This window comes from Brachycentrus maculatus, unplaced genomic scaffold, assembly GCF_059751285.1.
Source record: "Brachycentrus maculatus isolate JH-2025_06_01 unplaced genomic scaffold, ASM5975128v1 h1tg000122l, whole genome shotgun sequence".
NCBI lineage: Eukaryota > Metazoa > Arthropoda > Insecta > Trichoptera > Brachycentridae > Brachycentrus > Brachycentrus maculatus.
Window position 1 is genome coordinate 926135 of NW_028280875.1, and position 21732 is coordinate 947866.

The 21732-nt window shown below is 36.3% G+C and overlaps 1 protein-coding gene across 5 annotated transcripts in view; it reads right to left on the reverse strand.

The window, feature by feature from the left end:
- LOC148309488 (uncharacterized) overlaps positions 1 to 21732 on the reverse strand; it is a 179632-nt gene that overhangs the window by 28594 nt on the left and 129306 nt on the right. For 4 of the 5 annotated variants that reach the window (XM_088260002.1, XM_088260001.1, XM_088260000.1 and 1 more), the window contains 6 exons: positions 20638 to 20773; positions 17804 to 17895; positions 15074 to 15154; positions 12676 to 12723; positions 12365 to 12466; positions 10820 to 10895 (listed from right to left, as the gene is read on the reverse strand). In XM_088260002.1, coding sequence (XP_088116128.1) covers positions 10820 to 10895; positions 12365 to 12466; positions 12676 to 12723; positions 15074 to 15154; positions 17804 to 17895; positions 20638 to 20773 — 535 coding nt within the window. Of the gene's footprint in view, positions 1 to 1496; positions 1568 to 10819; positions 10896 to 12364; positions 12467 to 12675; positions 12724 to 15073; positions 15155 to 17803; positions 17896 to 20637; positions 20774 to 21732 lie in introns of those variants that run through there. The other variant, XM_088260004.1, reaches the window with a different exon arrangement.

Consider the following 21732-nt stretch of genomic DNA (forward strand, 5'->3'; position numbering starts at 1 on the left):
GAAACACGTGTCACAATAGGTTTTAAGTAATAGTGGTGTTGACCTAGTAAAACATTAAATTAAATGGTTAGACATTACCGCGGAATAAATTAATGAAAAAATATACCTCATTACCGTAACATGTGTATAAAACATACATAAAATTCATTGTTATAGATTTATTCACTTGATAATCATTAAGTTTTTGTTCAGTTCGCTAAACTACAATGCTTTTTATTACTCTCATTTAGCGGAGAGTTTTCCTGCCTCGTTATCTCGCTATAAATACTTGTTATCAAACGTTGAACGAGCGAGATTCGTAAATTCCTTTGTGCCTTATACGATTATTTGTAAGTACAAAAACGTGAATCGAAGCGTTTTAATTAAATACGGATTATTTCGATTCGGAAGCAGGTCGCGATGAATGGATGGATGATCACATCCCTATATTGGCATAGCTAGCCCCTCGGATTCGCTTCGCGCTCCTGTAGGGATGTGACATCGGTAACCGTAATATCGATATATCTACCGTTATTATTTGTTGATCATCGATTACGAAAATACTAGCAGGAAACATATATAATAACTATTTCAGTGAAATAATAAATATAATTAAACTATTCGCGAAAGATGACCGTGACAGTTATAAATGTATATTTATGTTTTTTTTTATTTACATGGTAAAGCATTAGCTTAAAGACATTCTATTTTTTTTTCACTAAAAACAATAATATTTGGAAGTTATCGCCATTACGTAATATTGTACAAATTGCCGCTACACACAATATATTGAAGATAATTATCGGATTTATGTAGTATTCTCTTAATCATCAATTATATTAAATAAAAATTATAACAATGTTTTTTTTTAACAGTTAGCAAACGCTTCTTTAACACTATTAACTTATTGGGAACTCGGTCACTACAAAGGCGAACAAACTTCAAAATCGTCAATTCTGCATACATCGATATAGCAAAACGTCAATGTATCTTACACAGCCCTATTATTAGGTTCCCGCTTGTATCGGATGCATAGTAAAATGATTATTTGATGTGTTAAGTCGGTGACGGAGTGAAGAGGAAGGGAAGGGGGCTCGAGTTACACCCCCTTTCATTACACATTAACATTGTATACGGCACACACACTAAAATAGAATGACCCGAGAGGGGATATTTACTATGCCGCGGTCCCCTAATCACAGCCGAAGGTTCGCGTTACGGAATATTCGACAAATCGATCCGCTCGCGGACGATATTGCACATTGAACCGATTACAAATTCCAAACGGCGAACATGCTCGTTACAGTGAATCGGTAAAGACGTAACTGTTACTGCCTTTAGCGATCATCATACCATAAATTAATAACCAACCCCGCGGAGCGCGCGCGATTCTGGCCCTTACGCCGCCCGGCCGATGGCTCGTTTCCGCCCGAGCGAGGCCGAAACAAAAGAGGTTGAACAAACACAGAAATAACAATGATTAATGGCGGGATCGCCAGTTTGTTTTGATACGTCACACTCGCGTTGTCCCGGCGGAGGACGTCCCGCGCAACACACGACACGCGCGCCGCATAGATGTGCACACACTGATCCGCCGTCGGTACACGCGACTATGGCACTTATCGATGCCTACGCACCGTGAAACTCCCGAGATATTAAATATCAACGCGCACGGAAAAAACACAACAGGAAACGTAAAACTCGCGCTTGAAAAACAAATAAACGCGGGATAAATGCATACAAAAGTAGGTACCCGAGCGCAACAGCGCACGCGAATCAAAACAAATCGCGAATGGCAACACCGAAAAGCAAAAAAACTAGATCAAAACAAACGAAATACGGGTTGCCAAGATTCAAAATGAGAAAACGCACGTCGGACCACCGTGATCGTTTCCGAAAACCGAAGAAACGCATTCCGTCCGTGGTACGACAAAGAAAACAATGCCGCTACCATCGCTTCCGAGTTGACAATTACTCGTCGGAAGACTGGCGGAGAGGGTGGAGGAGCGAGAGGGGGGACGCCCTACGCGGGGCAGCGCGGAGTGTGCAAGCGGCAGCAACCTTGCACGGCCGTCGGGCCGCGCGGCCACGGGGCCGGGACGGGCGGGCCGACGCAGGGCTAACGTGCTGCGAGCGGGGAGCGTGGGAACGGCCGTTCCGGAAAATGTGAAGACGCAAAGAGCCGCCTGTTCCGCGGGACTAGGATGCATTCTGCTTCCACTAACTCGTTACTCGCGAGCGCACGGTTACATGTCCAAAGCGAGTGTTTTTGCCTAGAATTTTCACTCATGAATTGCATGAAATTATGGTAACTTTAAACATAAAGAGTAAATCCACTCACAAGACTATGAAACTTATAAAGTCGAAGCCTGAGTAGGGACATGATAAACGGTGTTGCATAAGCCGTAGCTGGATTTCAGAGTTACTTGGACGTTAGGTAATTAAAAAAAAATTACATGGCCATATAATACAGCGCTAAAAAATATTGCTCCGCTTTTGTTCGCATACTGAATTGTAACAAACTAACTAACTAACCATCACGCCGCTTCACCGCAAGGGTAGGCAGAGAGAATCGAACGCCACACCACTCTGTCATTGCAAACATTCTTCGCCTCTTCCACATTCACGCATCTCTTCATACATAGCCGACGATTCTGCCATGCTAAATTGTATTGTATTATAATTGTGGAGGTCCACACCAAAACGTAACATTTCCATTATAAATGATTTTAAGTGATCAGGAATTCTAGCTTGTAAAATTGATGCGTTTTGGTGCGATTTAATGATTTCACATTGTTTTAACACAGGTTTGGTCACGTTTTGTCGCAACTTTAATTAAGATTTCGATAGAATACAGTAAACAGAACAAATTCGCATTTAAATGATCTTTTGAGTAATATTGGAAATGTAACATTTTCATGAGGAGCTCCACAATAGTTTTAAATTGTTTACTTTTTGTTGTATTTAAGCAGGTGAGTATTTTTCGGCATGTAAGTATTTCGGCTCAACACGAGCTATGCCTAAAGAGCCAAAATGCAGACAAATTATAAGTACATTTATATTTAAGAAAAAAAAATCAAATGCATTAGACATTGAAAGAAACATTGGAACTTTTTATTTATTTAAAAACCCTGTAAATAACTCCTGTAATTGGAGATAATCCAGATTTTGTGAACAAGTATTTGGACACACTCAAAATGTTGTAAATAAATTATCTGGTCAAATTATAAGCTTAATAATAAAAATGAAAATGGTATTTTCTGGCGTTTCTCATGTGTGTGATTATAATCCAGGATTCGGACCTCACATACTAATATAAGAGTTTCTGCTTAATAAAAAGCTTCTTTACATCTCACCAATAGATGTCTCTAGTGATTCATGAACAAGGTTTCTAAATTGGTTCATATATATAGAACTTCCAAGAATTTGAGTAGTGTGGTTGTCAATAATGGGTAGAATTGGTGAATGATACACGTGTGTAAAGTGATCACTCAAACCAGCCTTTGACGGTCGTAAGCCCCGTAAATGCCCAGACTTCCATATTCTTCTTCATCTTTGATGAGATATCAAAAAAAAATAATATGAAAATAACTCCTGTAATTGGAGATAATCCAGATTTTGTGAACAAGTATTTGGACACACTCAAAATGTTGTAAATTTATTTAAAAGATATTTTTAAAAAAACATATATGCATATGACCTAGGTGACGTTGTATATGATAGAAGGACCTACAACCTGAGGACGAGGAGAGCTGACTAACCTTTTTCGGTCCCCCAAAATTAAAAAAAATCTAGGTAAACAGTTACATTCAAATTGGAAAAATATCTTTTGTCCTCTGCTCCGCATACTGTTTTAATAGATACGAGTGACAAAAATCTAAGCTTGGAATTTAAAAAAAATAATACTGATGATGAAAAAAATGTCGAATAACATCCGACATGGGACCTAAGAGGAAAAAATCGATGTCGAATGTGATTCGACATTGGACCAGTAAGGGTTAAAAGTCTACAAATACGATAAGTTGGGATGGAGCGAGGAAGAAGAAGATATAAAGATATGAAAACTATAAAAAAACATCAATTTCATTCATCAAACATGTGATCTTTCATTTTTCTTTTATTTAATTTTTATATTTTTTCTTAAGTAAAATTAAAGAAAATTTCACAAAAAATAATTAGAGATTTCAAACGCTCATTTTATGGCGTCAGTGGTCATAATTACTTATAACCAATCATAGGACTTGCGTCCACGAGACCATACACCACGTGACACGCGCGTCAGCCAATGAGAGACTTCAACTATGGCGTCATAAGTACCGGGAAAATAATAATTATTTCCCGCGAATAAATTTATGAGGCGAATATAGTTGGAAAAAGAAGCAGAGGAAGACCGAGGAAAACTTGACACGAACACGTATGTCGAATACTTGAAAGCGGCCGTGTAAGGAGTCGAAATAATCGGCGGGTATTTATGAGGAGATGAATGAATGTGGAAGAGGCGAAAAATGTTTGCAAAGACATGATGGTACGGCATTCTATTCTCTCTGCCTACCCCTTCTGGAAAACTGTGTAAGGTAAGTTAGTTATTTAGATAATTAGAATTCCAATTTTTCATATACATTTTTTTAATAAAATACATGTATAAATAAAAATTTTGGCTTAGAGCACCCGAAATAAGTTTTTTTTTTTAAATCAAAACCAATACGATTCTCCATTACATTTTAAATACCATGCACCAACAGCGATGAATATATTTCCTCATTTAATTTGCAGATGTTAATACTACTCTCCTAGACGTTCAGTCCTTGACATATGACCTATATCAATAAGACATTGTAAAGTATGTTATGTTTTACATTGAGCAATCAACGAGTGGTATTTATATAATTTTAAATAGTTCTTATGTATGATACCCAGATTTATATTGAAAGCTGTCCCACCGCATTCCCAGATCCGAAACAGAAGCATCTAGGCTTCCTGACAGCCCTCTTGCAAGGCATTTTTTTTTATGAACTAAATTGTGAATTTTATCGAAAATGTAAAACAAAATGTATCGCGATTTTACTGTGAATGTACATTTAAAAGCTTTCAATATCCCTGTCACTGCCAATCTAACTAAATACAAGTTTGTAAATCCACCACCAAATTTTCTAGAAGTGCCCAAATTGTAGCAATGAGAATATAGAAAAAAATACACGCAAGATTCGCCCATACATGCGAAGGAATTAAAACATTCCCCAAAACCTAGAAATAAAGTCGGACTCCGCTAAACCTACCTACCGATTAAAAAAACTAGTCGTCACTCCCAGTTTCCACAAGGGTGTGTAGAGAGGATAAAACGTAACATCGATCTGTCTTTGCAAACATTTCTTGCCTCTTCCACATTCATACATATCGAACATCATCCATCGTACCTTGGAGGACCACTACTGGACTCCAAGAAGGTGAAGCTCCTACTACCGAGACAGGTCGTAAATTACATGACTCACGTAGGTAGGTCACAATATACCTAATATAGTCGCAGTGACGCAGGGATGCAAGATTCCTTGACCTCATATAAAAATAAGAAAAAATACCGTCATCCTAAGTTTCCGAAATGGTGGGCAGAGAGTAAAATTCCACACCAATCTGTTTTTGAAAACATGCCTTGCCTCTTCCACATTCATACATCTCCACGAACATTATTCCGACTCCTGACCTGTGTATGCCCAAGTATTTCAAGTATATTTGATCACGCCAAGTTTCCTTGGGTCTTCCTCAACCACATATTTTAATTAATTTTTAGCGTGAAGAAAGTTTACAAAAGTTTAGATATTGCATTGAAGCAATACGTCCGTCAATGTAAACACCATTTTCACAATTTTTTTTCATTTACAAACCTTTTTTCTACGAACACATCAGATGGTCGATTACAGAGGATAGATAAAGTATCAACTCCGTAGTGTTACAACTTTAAATTTCCTCCTTTGTTTTTATATTTTCACCATTTTGAAACCGATTGATGTATCAGTATTTTTATTAATGGTTCCGAATAGAAAATTAAAAAATTTGAAATTTTTACCAAGTAGGAGTAAAGTTGTAACTATGTACGCTGCGTAGTTAAAATTTTAACATCCGTTTGGAATCGATGCCCAAAAATGGCTATAATTTCTCGAGGCGATCTCTCGCAGGAACTTTAAAACGTTTAAACGGCAGCTCGGCTGCATCTACTTAGCCCAAAAATCCAAAAAAAAACGTACTACAAAAAAAGTCCCTTACTGTGTTTTGAGTTTGGACAGCCGAGCTATCCCACCTGTACTTTTTACATAGGGTATTAATGATGCTGAATGCATCGAAACAGGTGTCACAATGGATTTTAAGAAATAGTGGTATTTACTAGGTAAAACTTACATTTTGAATGTGTCCAAATACTTGTTCACAAATCTGGATTATCTCCAATTAGGAGTTATTTTTTACATTACTAAAAAAAAGCTTGCCTCATCCCACCATAGATGTCTCCGGTAAAGTCTATTGAACTCAAGGACTGTGTTTCGTGTTTAATCAACATATCTATAAGCTCCAAGAATTTTAATTGTGTGGTTGTCAATGACGGGTAGAATTTGTGAATGTTACACGTGTGTAAAGTGATCACTTAACCAAGCCTTTGACGGTCTTAAACCTTGTAAATGCCCAGACTTCTTCGTCTATGTTGAGATGTCAAAAAATAAAGCAAAACATAAATAATAAAAATACAAAATTTAAGTTTTACATAGTAAATACCACTATTTCTTAATATCTACTGTGACACGTGTTTCGATGCATTCCGCATCATTTTCAAACACCGCATGTGAAGCTAATTCTAAATTTACTAAGTAAAACTTAAATAAAAAATGGATAGATTTTACCACAAAGTGACTGCCGAATCAATTAATGAAAAAATAAATTTTAAATACTACTGTTCCACCTAGTGCGACCAATCATTATAAAATTAGGCAGTATGTGAACGTACCATTTTCGGATGTTGTTTTTACCGTTGAAGGCTTATAATAAGGCTATTATGCCCTTTGAATGCGATCCACGAAAACTATCATTATGGCGAGTATCTGTTGCACGATATACAAAAGCGGATCTTCACGGAAAAGAAAATGGCTATAAGGATACGAAATTGGCTTTGTGTTGGTGGCGTCAGAAGGATTTGCTTCTAAACATGTGAGGCTAAATATTTCGTAAATTTATTTTACAATTGACGAGAATCGAACCCGCGACGCCAGTTTCGCAGTAGGTACTACGCCACAGTGCCTAAAACCATTAAAGTTTTCAAACGCTTGATTAAGATTTTACCTGTTACGAAATAAATTACATCAATTTTAATTTCGGCAAGATTAACATCCTTACAAAAAGGGGCGATGACCTGTGTAAAAATGACAAAGAAATAAAAGTACAAAAGTTGAGTAAAAGTTATAACAAAACGTAGCAAATGCGCAATCTATCCGTTGCAACCGACCACCATGTTCCAATAAAACGGAATCGAGTGCATACATTCATCAATTTACGCTAATACGAGGTTTAATTTTTTAATTACGATTGAACCCGATAAATGACGTACGAAATCTTGAAGAGTCACTGAATCGAAAATCCTACGGTCGAATCGTACTATTGTGCGAGTGTGAGTGTGTGTTTGTGTTTGTACGCTTTCCAATTTCCAATCCGCCGGTGTGTGTGCGCCTCGCGCGTGCGCACCGCGGCTCGTGACGTCACAACATGGCCGCCGGCAGCGGGAAGGGCTCCTGCGTGACGTATGCCCTTGTCTCTTCCCGAGCGCGCGGGCCGGCGCGCTAGTACCGCGGCGCCGGGTAAAAAAATCAAAACACCGCCATGGCCAGATTATCGGCCGCGTTGATTTGTTGACGCTTTTTCTACTACGCTCCATTGGCGATCGGGGGACCGACAGTCGCTAGAATGCTATAGTGGCGGAGAGGGAGCGAGACGGAGGCATAATTACTAGCGCACTATAATGACGTAGTACTATGCGTCGGAAAGAGACGACAATATAAAAGGAATTAATGCTTTTGACCGCCGCGCCGCGAGTTGGCGGGGAATTGATAATTGGCGCGATTGATTAGATTCAATGACAAATGATAATAATTCCAACAATAACAATATTATGCTCGCATTGTCAACACGCTTAGCATATACGGCACATCCTCTATCAATACATTAGTGCATTATTTATCAAATTACAGGGAAATTGTTAATACGTAATTTAATTTAATTCGAATACGGAAAATGGCGGACAACCGCCATGTTGTTTTAGCAAAAACCTATACAAATAAAATGGACCAAACTTTTTATTTATTATAAATAATAATAATAATAAAATAGGATCATTTATATATCGCCATTTTCGTAAAATACTACCAAAATGTTGCTCATAAATGTTTTATAAATAAATTTAACTATTGTAAGGGAATGCAAATAAAACGCGCCCGACAAATGAAGTCTAATCTGCAAAAAACTTATAAAAACGTGTTCGTTTTGATCAATCAAATTCAGATCAGGAGAAAAATGTCCGTTACCGTACTAAACTGTATCTACCCACCGATTTAAACAGATAATTTCTTCATCACAGATCTGTCAAGCCTGTTCCATTTATCTAAAAGCACTTCACTTGCCTAATTACACGAATGCCCACATGGTGCATAGGGTACCGAATCTATTCTCTAGATTCTAAGGGTGATTAATATTAAATGACATACAGACGATTTCATTAATTGATACGTCACTTTGGGTAAAAAGTATCCATTTTAATACAAGTTTTACTTAGTAAATAACACTATTTCTTAAAATCTGTAGTGACGATACGCGTTCTGTAAAATTTCCAAATAAAAATAAAAAAGATTCGAATTTATGTATTATTTTTAAATCAAACACAGTTATGGCATTTTCAAACGAATGGCATTCGTTTGAAAATGCCATAACAAGGCGAAACAATTGTCACAATATAAATTTTTTATGTGTTTTTGTTTATAAAATACAACTTAGTAGACTTAAAAATCTGTGTTTGATTTAAAAATTAATACATAAATTAAAATGAAGTTCTACAAATTAAACGCCAAATCAATAAATAGAATTCAAATTGTCCCTTGAGGAGAGGTTCTCGGGAACAAGACGGGGTAAACTGTACACGACAAGAGGGAAAATCCTTTATTTCCGGTTCCGATCTCGGAAACACGTCTCAGGAATGTAAAGACAGACGTCTATATTTATTTCGGGATGTCGGAAAAGCTCGGGGTATAAATAGACGGGGTATGCCGTAGGAAGATGGAAATTGCGTGGGCGGAAGGTATGGGCTGTGCCTTGACGACGGCGGCCGTGACGTCACGTTGGGGAAACAATCATAATAGCGACCTTGAACGTTTAAATCCTACATCCATTTTTTGTATAATTATCATTATTTTTTTAATTACCTAACGTCCAAATGACTCTGAAATATAGCGACGGCTTATGCAACACCGCTTATCGTGACCCTACTTAGGCTTCAACATTTTAAGTTTCATGGCCTATGCCTACTCGTGAGTGGATTTACTCTTTATGTTTAAAGTTACCATAATTTCATGCAATTCATGAGTGAAAATTCTAGGCAAAACACTCGCTATGGACATGTAGCGACGGCTTATGCAACACCGCTTATCGTGACCCTACTTAGGCTTCAACATTTTAAGTTTCATAGCCTATGCCTACTCGTGAGTGGATTTACTCTTTATGTTTAAAGTTACCATAATTTCATGCAATTCATGAGTGAAAATTCTAGGCAAAACACTCGCTATGGACATGTAGCGACGGCTTATGCAACACCGCTTATCGTGACCCTACTTAGGCTTCAACATTTTAAGTTTCATAGCCTATGCCTACTCGTGAGTGGATTTACTCTTTATGTTTAAAGTAACTATAATTTCATGCAAATTATGAGTGAAAATTCTAGGCAAAAACACTCGCTTTTTTTGTATAAAACGGGACGGATACAGGTGAAGTAATGTTTTTAAAATATGCAATATGCGCGCTGAATTTGGCCGGCGTCCCTTTGCTATTGCGGTTCGATGGCATGTAAAGCTCTAAAGTAACAATTAAGAATCTTAAGCCAATATACGATTATTAATTTTTTTTAGGCCCAGGTATCATTTAACCTAATGGATTTTTTTGTTTAAAATACAGTATTTGTATTGAAAAAAATAAGTTTTTCTTTTAAATAAATATATGGTTTTAAAAAGAAAAGAGTTATTGAAAGGTATGGAGTTTACAAAAAAATGTATATTCTAAAAAAAAGGTTAATTCCAATATATATATATATATTTTTAATTAATTACGCGCAAATATATTTCAATGTGTATTCTAAATGCTAATTTTTAATATTCCTATGTATTCAAAAAAAATATATTGCGCGCGAAAACAAATCCAACCTCTAGCGCAACCGTTGGCGTTCTGAATTTGAAGTTTACGGGTTCCCCCCTTAAGAAATAAAAGTGATATCTTTCATGTATTACAAAGTCATTTAAAAATCTAAAATTAATCTAATTTTTTATTATTTTGCAGAATATTATTGGGGTAGTATTTAGCAAACATGGCTCTAATTAAAATGATTCCAGGATCAGATAAGTTGGACTAATAATATCTTCGAATGGAATGTCCAATTCAACTCTATAATTCATAGAAAATGCCGCGAAGGCCCGATGGCCATCTCGCGAAAAAAAAACAACGAAGCTGTCGTGTCTATACATATTGATATTGTTCTATCTTGACGAACAGTGCCCAAGGAAATAAGATGCTGATTGTAAACTTATAAATACATTTTTAATGGACTTACGTTGTTTACTTGGAGGAGGTGCGGGCTTGGCTTCAGAAGGACCGTTGTTCTGTGGAGCGCTATCGTTGTTGCTGAACTGAAAAAGAAAGAAGAAAAAACACCGTTATTAACGTTTTGCCACCGCATACTTCAAATATGTGACTTGATTTTAAACGCATATTTGATTAGTTTAATGAACAAACATTTGTATTCAAATGTTTCTTCGTCAGGACATACACTATATTAGAATACTAACAACACTAAATACCACTACCAATACACGGCAATGTTGGTTTTTGGATAGACTAACAGTGCATGTAGTAGTTTGTGTAGTATTTACAAAAGTATTTGATTGATTGGATATATTTTTAAATGACTACTTAAATGTTTCTTCGCCTAGACAATCAGTATATTAGAACGCAAACAACCTAAATACCATTACCAATTCACAGTAACGTTGGTCTTCGGATAGACTAACAGCGCATGTGGTATTTAGTATTTTATGTAGGTGTAACTTGTAAAAAATAGTGTATGTATATGGTATTTATTGATTTGGCGTTTAATTTGTAGAACTCCATTTTTATTTACGTATTAATTTTAAATCAAACACAGATTTTTTGAGTCTACTAAGTTGTATTTTATTAACAAAAACACATAAAAAATTATATTGTAACAATTGTTTCGCCTTGTTAGGGCATTATCAAACGAATGTGAAGATCAAATCATTATCAAACGATGGTGAAGATAAGGACCGTAGTCCATTTGATCTTCACATTCGTTTGATAATGCCCTAACAAGGAAACAATTGTCACAATATAATTTTTTATGTGTTTTTGTTAATAAAATACAACTTAGTAGACTCAAAAAATCTGTGTTTGATTTAAAATTAATACATATATGTATATGGTGTTTCCACAGTGGTGTAGGATTGTCCTGACGAAGATACGGGTACACTTAAAACTCGAATTTGATATAACCTTCATGAATAACATTTTGTTAGTATAGATAACTTCAAGATTACTTGTATCGGGAGTAAAACATAGTTCGTACTTTTAAATTCGTGAAAATACATTTAGACAACCGATGTCAAAACGCCTGTCATTATAAATTGTATGGTGTCCAGTTAAATTTCAGAAGTAACGAAATGTTACCTACACCGCGTAGTTATCTTACCACCGTAATCCCACCCAGAATGGAAGAGTCAAAGTTATCTACACTGTGAAGTTATCTTCCACAGTAATACCATGCCACCCAGATTGGAAGAGTTAAAGTTATCTACACCGCGAAGTTGACTTCCACCGTAATACCACCCAGATTGGAAGAATTGACGTTATCTACACCGCGAAGTTGTTTTCCACCGTAATACCACCCAGATTGGAAGAGTTGAAGTTATCTACACCGCGAAGTTATCTTTCACCGTAATACCACCCAGATTGGAAGAGTTGAAGTTATCTACACCGCGAAGTTATCTTTCACCGTAATACCACCCAGATTGGAAGAGTTGAAGTTATCCACACCGCGTAGTTATCTTTCCACCGTAATAGCAGCCAGATTGGGAGTCCTCACCTTATGGAAATTAGCGATATTGAAGTTAAATTTGGATTCCGTCTCCTTGCGCGGGGTGGCAGCGATGGCGGTTAGCGGAGTCAAGGGCACCGATTTCATCTCCTGAAAGGATAAAATACAAACATATTCAAATATTACATATAATGTAAATGTAAAAAAAAAAGTTGTAAAACATATATGGCTGACCAAGTATTGCACCCACCTCTTAGTCAAGTTAAATGATACATGTAATCAAGAATATACAGATATATTTTTAAACATTAAGGGATATATTAGAAATAAAACACATTAGTAAAATCATTAACACATACCTTGAGAATATTTTCAACGGGTGGAATACCATTTGGCTCGCCCAAATTCTAAAAATAAAAAAAAAAACATGATTAATATGATGAAATGCATGAAATAGGTGTTGATATGTCGCTCACTCCTTTCAAGAACGTCATAAATCAAAAAACTTGATTTTTCAGGAGAACGTTTTTAAAGTTTAAAAATATAACACAATGTATTACAAATAAACATCAAGCCACTTTTTCAACTTTTTACTGTGCAACAGATCTTTTAAGGTAAAACCTGAAGGTTTTTTCTCCATTTGAAAAATATTTAGTTTATTAAAAAAATTAATAGAACAATACATTTTCTTCAAAATGCAAAAACAACATTTTCTGCCCTGTAGCGGGTAAATATTAAGTTAAAAAATATGCCGCTTTTGCTGGGATATAGTCAATTTTCTGGGCATTCCGAAAACATGTAAAACTGAAAATTGACGATTTTTTATTTATGAAGTTCGTGAAAGGAGTGAGCGATGTGTCACCTACTTTCAAAACCCGCCAGATCCAATTTTATAAGATTTTAAAATAAATACTCTATCGGAATCCCAATTGTGGGTTTTATAGTGTAGAATATTTATTTACTTGAAATCCCTGCTAAAAAATACTTTAAAACAGCGTTGTATTTCAAATTCCCCTATATTCACGAAACTTGCCTTCTGACCCATATCGGCCAATCAGAGAGCGGGGATAGGTCAAAAATTAAGATGACGTCATTATCGGTTTGTGCTTCGTGTTTTTTTTTAAATACTGAAAAAAAATCTAAAAAAATGGGAAAATTCTCTATTTCATAATATTTTATCTAAAGATAGACAAATCTTTTAAACATAAATGTTACCCGGAGAATTTAACATTTTTTGGAAAATAACACAACAGAGAGTCAAATAGATAGGCCATAATATAAGTCACCCAGGCCTGCTTCTTACGATTGCGGAAGGCATGTGCGAAGGCACAAACTACAGAGGACGACCACGCTTAAACTACATGGACCAAATTATCTCCGACATACGCTGTAGCGGGTACGCCGAGTTAAAGAGACGGGCGGGGGATAGAGACCGAGCGTGAAAGAAGCAAAACAATCATCATACAGATTGTAACCCACGAAGAAGAAGTAGTAAAATGGTTACGAATATACAACGTACTTTATGTGTTAATTTTTAAATCAAACACAGCTTTTTTTGAGTCAACTAAGTTGTATTTTATTGTTACAAAACGCATGTGAAATATTCGTTTGAAAATGCCATAACTAAGCGAAACAATTGGTACAATATTAATTTTTATGTGTTTTTTTTTTAACAATAAAATACAACTAAGTAGACTCAAAAAATCTGTGTCTGATTTAACAATTAATACGCAAATTAAAACTGAGTTCTACAAATCAATAAATAAATAAATACAACGTAGTTCTTTGAATATAACACTGCCAATATATATTTTTGTGATATTTGAAAGCGTTAAAATTAAATTAGTAAAATGATTTGCGAGCAATTGGAAATATTTTTAGCATTTTTTTAAAGAACATATCTGAAAAAGATCAAAGGTATTTAAATTAGTTCCAGATATGGATTCTTCAGATGTATTTTGGCGTAAATAAAATTAGAAAATATACGCAGTAATGTCGGTAGAGTTAAATTTGTCGAGTTTTTGTTACCTTCAAACCGGTGGGTTGTTCTGATGATTGACCATACTTATTTTCGGACGCTAAAAATATATTTTTGTAAAAATTCAATATTCATGAAAAGAACGTTACGGACAATATCGTAATTTTATCTCAACGCCTGTGCATAACATTTTGGATTACACGTGCTGAAGACTTCGAGGAGGAATTTATCGACAAGTATTTTAAATTCGTATTTTAAAAAAAACAAGGCAATAACGTACCCAATGGCGCACAGGGCACCGCATCGTTTCGACGCCATGTTCATACGATCATAACATTACATGAAGGCAAAAGGTATAAAACTTGCACTGTGGAATGTATTTCATACGGTGAAGATGACGTAAGTGAAGGTGGCCAAAGCTAAGGACATAACTGCTACACGAGACGTGAAAAAGAGGAAGCTAGAAGATGAAAAAAGAAGGAAAACAGTGACGAAGTCTAGCTAACTCGGGGCTATAAGATGGATCTAGCATGTTGTAACATAGAACTAGCATGTTGTAACATTGAACTAGAAGTGTTATAACACGAGACTGTTACATCGCGGGGTTGCGAGTTTGAACTAGCAGGTTTAACATGGAACTGGTATGTTCCGAAATTGAATGAGCATGCTGTAACATTGAACTAGGACGTTGTAACACGGAAATGAAGGAACTTGCGGGTTGTTTGTGACGCGGTTCGGGCAGGTGGCAACAAATCAGTTTTCAATATACTCAGACTTACTTCCGGCGCCTTCCCATTGTGCTGATGATGGTGGGGGGCGATGCGGGGGTGATGGATTGCGGAAAACGGAGCTTCCGGTATCTGCGGGCAAAATACAAATAATAATTTAATAAAAATAAATAATAACACACAAACAAATTTGGATAGTTCAAATAGCGCCATTTGTGTAAGATACGAACTATGTACCTCAAGGGCGCTTTACTGTGATCGAATTGGGGAAATGGAGATAGTGGAAATGATTAATGAAAGAATTTTTTTTTCTTCTAAAGGTCATATTCTAGATGTATGTATTTGAAGGAAGCTAGGAGTGTATGCCAGGATATAAGAGTGTAGCGTTCCATCCTCTCTGCCTACCTCTGCAGAGAGACGGCGAAATGGTAGTAGAAGTAGAGGTTATACAGTTTTTAGTTTTTTTTTTCAAGTGGTTATATTCTTTTTTTTTTTTAAATATTTGTATACATTTATTAAATCACAATTTATACATATTTAGAACTTTTTTTGTTTTTTTTTTTGCAGAGACCCACCAAGCCACCTTGTGTGTCTTGTCGGTGGAGTTCTTTTTTAATATTTTTTTTTATTGTTTTTAACGATTTTAACCTAATATCGACACAAAAAAGAGAAAAAATTAAGAATATAAACATTTTACAATTTTCATAAAATTAACTCTTGATCATTTACCCATTCCTTTATGGATTTGGCGAGATTTATGGATGTGCAGGAAAAGCTAGGAGTGTATGTCGGAACAAAAGAGTTTGACGTTCTATCCTCTCTACCTACCCCTGCGGAGCGATGACAGTACGGCTGTCCAAGTTTAAAACACAGTAAGGGACATTTTTTTTTGTAGTATGTTTTTTTTTGCATTTTGGACTAAGTAGATTCTACTTAGTCCAAAAATGCAAAAAAAACGTACTACGAAAAAATGTCCCTTACTGTGTTTTAAGTTTGGACAGCCGAGTAGTAGTAGTAGTTATATATTTTCAAATAATCTTTATAAGAGGTTCGAACATAAGACAAAAAGGAAGAATGAAAAATAAATACGACATAAGAGCAACAATCTTCGCTTCCTCAGGGAAATATAAGGGGGGCGCGTTCGGCCGTTATTGATAATCATCCGACAGGAATTGATCGCGCAGGTTCATGATCAGATTGGTGGTACGGCATGCGGCACTCGCGCGCGTCCTAATCACCGTAATGCGGTGCCCTCACTAATGCATCGGCTATTATTAATATCAATATTCGGAGTCGAGGCGTGGCGGACGGAAGCCTCTGTCCATATTGCTCTACCTAAGGAGGGACAGGGGTCGCCAACTACCGGGAGCTGGACTAAATTAAACAAATACAGTGAAACCTCTATCTATCGTTTCTCGAATAATCGTCTTCCCGGATGTGTCGTTTATTTCTTCTACCCCGAATTCATTTCATACAAAAGTAGATCGCATCGATCGTTTCTATCCAACATTTTCCCGCATTCATCGTTTGAATTATATTACATACTTATTTGATATAATTTGTCTGTTTTTTACATTTTTTATTTTCTCAATTTTGTTAAATTAGAGGACAATATTTCAACGTGTGGGATACAGACTATCGAAAGCTTGTGTGATGGATACAGCAGAAGAGGTCTGAAGATCATTGGGTTCTGTTCAACTTTGTATTTTTTTTAATAAATACATTTATTAACATCTAAAACTTGTATTCTTGAAATTTCCACCTACTAATGGTTATTCAGATTGGGAGGACGGTATGTTTACTCGATCGTATCTCCTTGTGTATTGACTTCTTTATCCCGCATTCATTGTTTTCCCGCATTCATAGTTTATTTCAATAGGTCCCTTTAAAAACGATAGATAGAGGTTTCACTGTAATTCAAAACTAACGTATTTAATGCCTTACTTGCAATAAAATGTCGATTGCAATAGTGTCGGGTTGTGGTCCCGTGGTTAGTGTCGCTGACTCTCAAGTCAGAGTTTCTTGGTTCGAACCCACTCTACCATAATTTGATACCTATTTCTGTTAATGAGCTGCCTAGGCTCGCAGAAATGCTTTGAAATTGAAGTATTTTTGTAAATAATAAAAACACAAATACTTCTTTTTTCATTATAAAAAAAAAAGAAACTCGATATATTTCAATGACTCCTTTTCTTTTCAAAACTTTATTTCGAGGAAAATGTTATTATTTCATTACACAAACGGTGTTTTAAAAAGAAAAAAATGAAATACGTTAAATGTTACCTATGTTTACAGAAAATTAAGTTGCGTTTTAACGTATGTTGGGCCTTGACGGACCATGAGACGCACCTTTCTAACTGACTAACTAACTAACCATCACGCCGATTCCCCGCAGGGTTAGGCAGAGAGAATAGAACGCCACACCACTCTGTCTTTGCAAACATTCTTAGCCTCTTCCACGTTCATGCATCTCCTCAAACATATCCGCCGATTGTTTCGACTCCTAACCTGAACGCTTTCAAGTATTTGGCATACATGATCGTGCCAAGTTTTTCTCGGTCTTCCTCCGCTCCTTTTTCTAATTACATTCGCCTCATAAATTTGTTTTACCGTTCTTTCCTCACTCATTCGTTCTACATGTCCAAACCATCTCAACACACCTTTCTTAATTTTATCGATAATGCTTGTCTCAGCTTTGCGTTCCTTCCTTATTTCACTATTCAAACATGTATCATACATCGTTTAGTTTTATTGTTATTAAGAATTGAAATAGAACATTACCTTGGTGTATTGATGCATGCGATGGTGCGGCCTGCCATTTTGTGCTGAAGCATAGTGCGGTTTCTTGAATTCGACGCCTCGTTGGGGACCGCCTGGAACAAAATATCGCATTAAAATCAAATCGATACATACACATCAAACATCACGACGTTTAACCCTCAGTATTCGAGTGCCGCCATGGAGGCTGCATGCGTGGTTGGTCGTACTAGTCGAGTGCCGCCGCTACGGCGCCAAGTAAATGAAGTCTTAATACTCAATATTTTTGATATATCGGTTTATTACTTTTTAATATAATTAAAGTTCATTTAAATACTACATATCTTGGAACTTGATTCGAGTTGCCAGTGTGCAAATACCAATAAAAAAAACAATGCAAAGGGTTCATATCGCGGTACCAAATTATCTCACATCGGACAACACCGATAAAGAGTGCAAGACGGCCGACTTTCTCAAAGGATTCGCACAAGCTAGTACGAATACGGATATGCGACTCCGGTGCCCTAGCCATTACTGCTATTCTCTCTACTATTCCTTGTATATTTCTTTTTAAATTGGCTAACGTCCAAGTGACTCTGAAATCAAGCTACCGCTTATGCAACACTGCTTATCATGGCCCTACTTATGCTCCAACTTTATAAGTTTTATAGCCTATGCCTACTTGTGAGTGGGTTTAATCTTTATGTTTTAACTAACTATAATTTCATGTAATTCATGAGTGGAAAGTTCTAGACAAAAATACTCGTTTCTATTTCGAATCGATAGTCTTAAGGCTTAGATCTCAACCGTTCAACTCAGAATGCGCCCGGCCGCGCTTATGGCAGCACGCGACTTTGAATAGTTTTTTTTTGGAATATATATTGAAAAAAGTATTGTTACAATTTTTTTTAATGTATGTTTTTAACTCCTTACCTTCCAATAAATCTTTTCTTTTTCGAAACCATATATCTATTTCGAAGAAAAACTTATTTTTTCACTACAACAACCATGTTTAAAGAAAAAAAATTAATTACGTCAAATGTTACCTGGGTTTAGAGACGTATCGCTATAGCGCCGACAATAATTATTCCGATAACAAGACCAATCGGTTAATATTATTTCGTGGTCGTTAATCGTTCATTTGCGCTGTATCGGCAGTACTAGGTAACTAACAATAACAACTATTGTGTGCCACATCGCACGCATTATTGTTTACATACACTATGTCACTATTTAGGTGTGCGGCGGCATAAAATGATCGTTACGATGTTTTATTTTATAGGCGTAACGATCGTAAAACTGTCCCCATATTAATTGTTGTTATTAGACAAAAATTTTGAGGGTAAAATGAAAGGAATATGCCATGTATAGCCTACATTTCCTGGGGGAAAAATATTCTTTTTAACAAATAACAAGCTAATCTTCTTCTTCATCTTCTTGCTCAATGCTGAGCGTCGTGGTCTTCTGGAATGTCAGGCACTTGGTGCACAAGTCCTCTCCATTCTTCCCGGTCCTGGGCCAACTTGATGGCAGCGTTTAGCGAGGATCCGGTTAATTCCTTTATTTGGTCTGTCCATCTTGTTTGAGACCGTCCTCTTGCCCGCTTGCCTTCAACTGTACCTGTTACTACCAGTTTTTCAAGACTCTTCTCGTTCTTTCTGGCGATAAGCTAATACTAATGGGAAATTCCACGCTCATTTTAGGCACACATTACTAAATACATACACACACATATTAAACTGGATGATCCTCGAAAGACAACTAGTAGAAGACCAACGAATTCATGGATGCTGCAGAAACAAAACATGATTCGAAGGCATGGCCTAGGTGACGCTGTATATGATAGAAGGATCTACATCCTGAGGACGAGGAGAGCCGACCCCAACAGTCTACAAAACGATAAGTTGGGATGGAGCCGGGAAGAAGACATATTTAATTACTCCGTTAATTAATCAGGGATTCTTGTAATCTAATATTCTGCAACATTTTGAGTGTGTCCAAATACTTGTTCACAAATCAGAATTATCTCCAATTAGGAGTTATTTTAACATATTATTCTTTATCTATGTTAAGACGTCAAAAACTAATCTAATATTCTTATAAACAGAAAACTAATGACCGGATCTCAATGATCTGTTCGAATACACTGATCGGGTGACGGATCATTTTAAGTAAATCTCGTTCACGAAAGTGATTACTATATAAGTATGTACAATTTATGTATTAATTTTAAATCAAACACAGATTTTTTGAGTCTACTAAGTTGTATTGTGTCATTGTCATGGCATTGTCAAAACGAATTCGTTTGATAATGCCCTAACAAGGCGAAACAATTGTCACAATATAATTTTTTATGTGTTTTTGTTAATAAAATACAACTTAGTAGACTAAAAAAATCTGTGTTTGATTTAAAATTAATACATAAATTAAAATGGAGTTCTACAAATTAAACGCCAAATCAATAAATATATGTACAATGTGTAACATTCACCATTATTAGAAGTTGTATTTATGATTTTTTTCAAAAAGGAATATTCCGCAAAGCCTCTACTTTAAGAGGCTTGTCTGCAGGTAGGATAGTAAGGATAGGAAAGGTAAATGTGAAAAATACACCACAAACACCTAGACCAATTGAAAATAAATATTTCTTGAATTTATTTTGCACTTGGAGGGAATTGAACCCGCGACGTCCGTTTCGGAGTCAAGCGTCTTCCTGTGCTTTCATATCCAGTTGAATAATGTTACCATACTGATGTAATAAATGTTGATATGCACGCACCAAGATCTAGTTTGGGGATACCAGGATACCAGGAGAGGATGGAGGATAGAAGATTGAGAGAGTTGTCATTTGACGTTACCTGGAGCGGGGCTCGCCGGCTCCCCGTATACACCGATGGAGGAGTTGGGGTCTTCCAGGAACTGTCTGACGTAGCGGTAGTCGCCGAGCTTTCTCTGGATCTGCTGGGTCACTAGGTCGGTAGCCGCCGGATTCACCTGCCGACGAAAATACGCAATCAGTATCAAGCAAATTAATACCTCTTTGTTGGGTAATATATCCAAAATAAAACACGGTTTTTTTAGTGTTTGATAATGTCCTAAGAAGACGAAACGCGTCACGTATTAACATATACATAATGTAGAATTCAATCCAAAAAACCGTGTTTTATTTTGGATATATCACCAAACATTTCAATATGGAATTCTACCAACTGTCTGCAGTTATAATAAATAAATACCTTTCATATTATTCTTTGACATCTCACCAAAGATGAAGAAGAATATGGAAGTCTGGGAATTTACGGGGGTGACGACCGTCATAGGCTGGTTTAAGTGATCACTTTACACACGTGTAACATTCACCAATTCTACCCATTATTGACAACCACACTACTCTAATTCTTGGAAGTTCTATATATATGAACCAATTTCGAAACGTTGTTCTCGAGTTTCTAGAACTTCACTTCATCTTTGATGAGATGTCAGAAGAAAATGAGAAAAATTTTAGTGTGTCCAAATACTTGTACACAAACCTGTATTATCTCCAATTAGGAGTAATTTTTTTCCATTATTTTTTGACATCTCAACATAGACGAAGAAGAATATGGAAGTCTGGGTAATTACAGATCAGAAGTTGGAATAATCGACGAGTATGAAAGAGGAGATGCACGAATGAAAAAGATCGTTTGCAAACACATATTGGTGTGGCGTTCTATCCTCTCTGCCTACCCCTGAGGAGAAGCGGCGTGATGGTCGGTTAGTTATTGTCTTAGGTCATTTTTTAAGGTAAGATTTTATGTGACAAAGAGCAAAAAGCTAGTTTCTAACGCCATCTGTTGAAATTTTTGTGAACAAATCATCTTCGTGTTAAGATATAAAGCCTGACGTTATAAAAACATCTGGCACGGCATTTTTGCAACATTTTTATATTAATATCGAAATATTGTAACATTTTC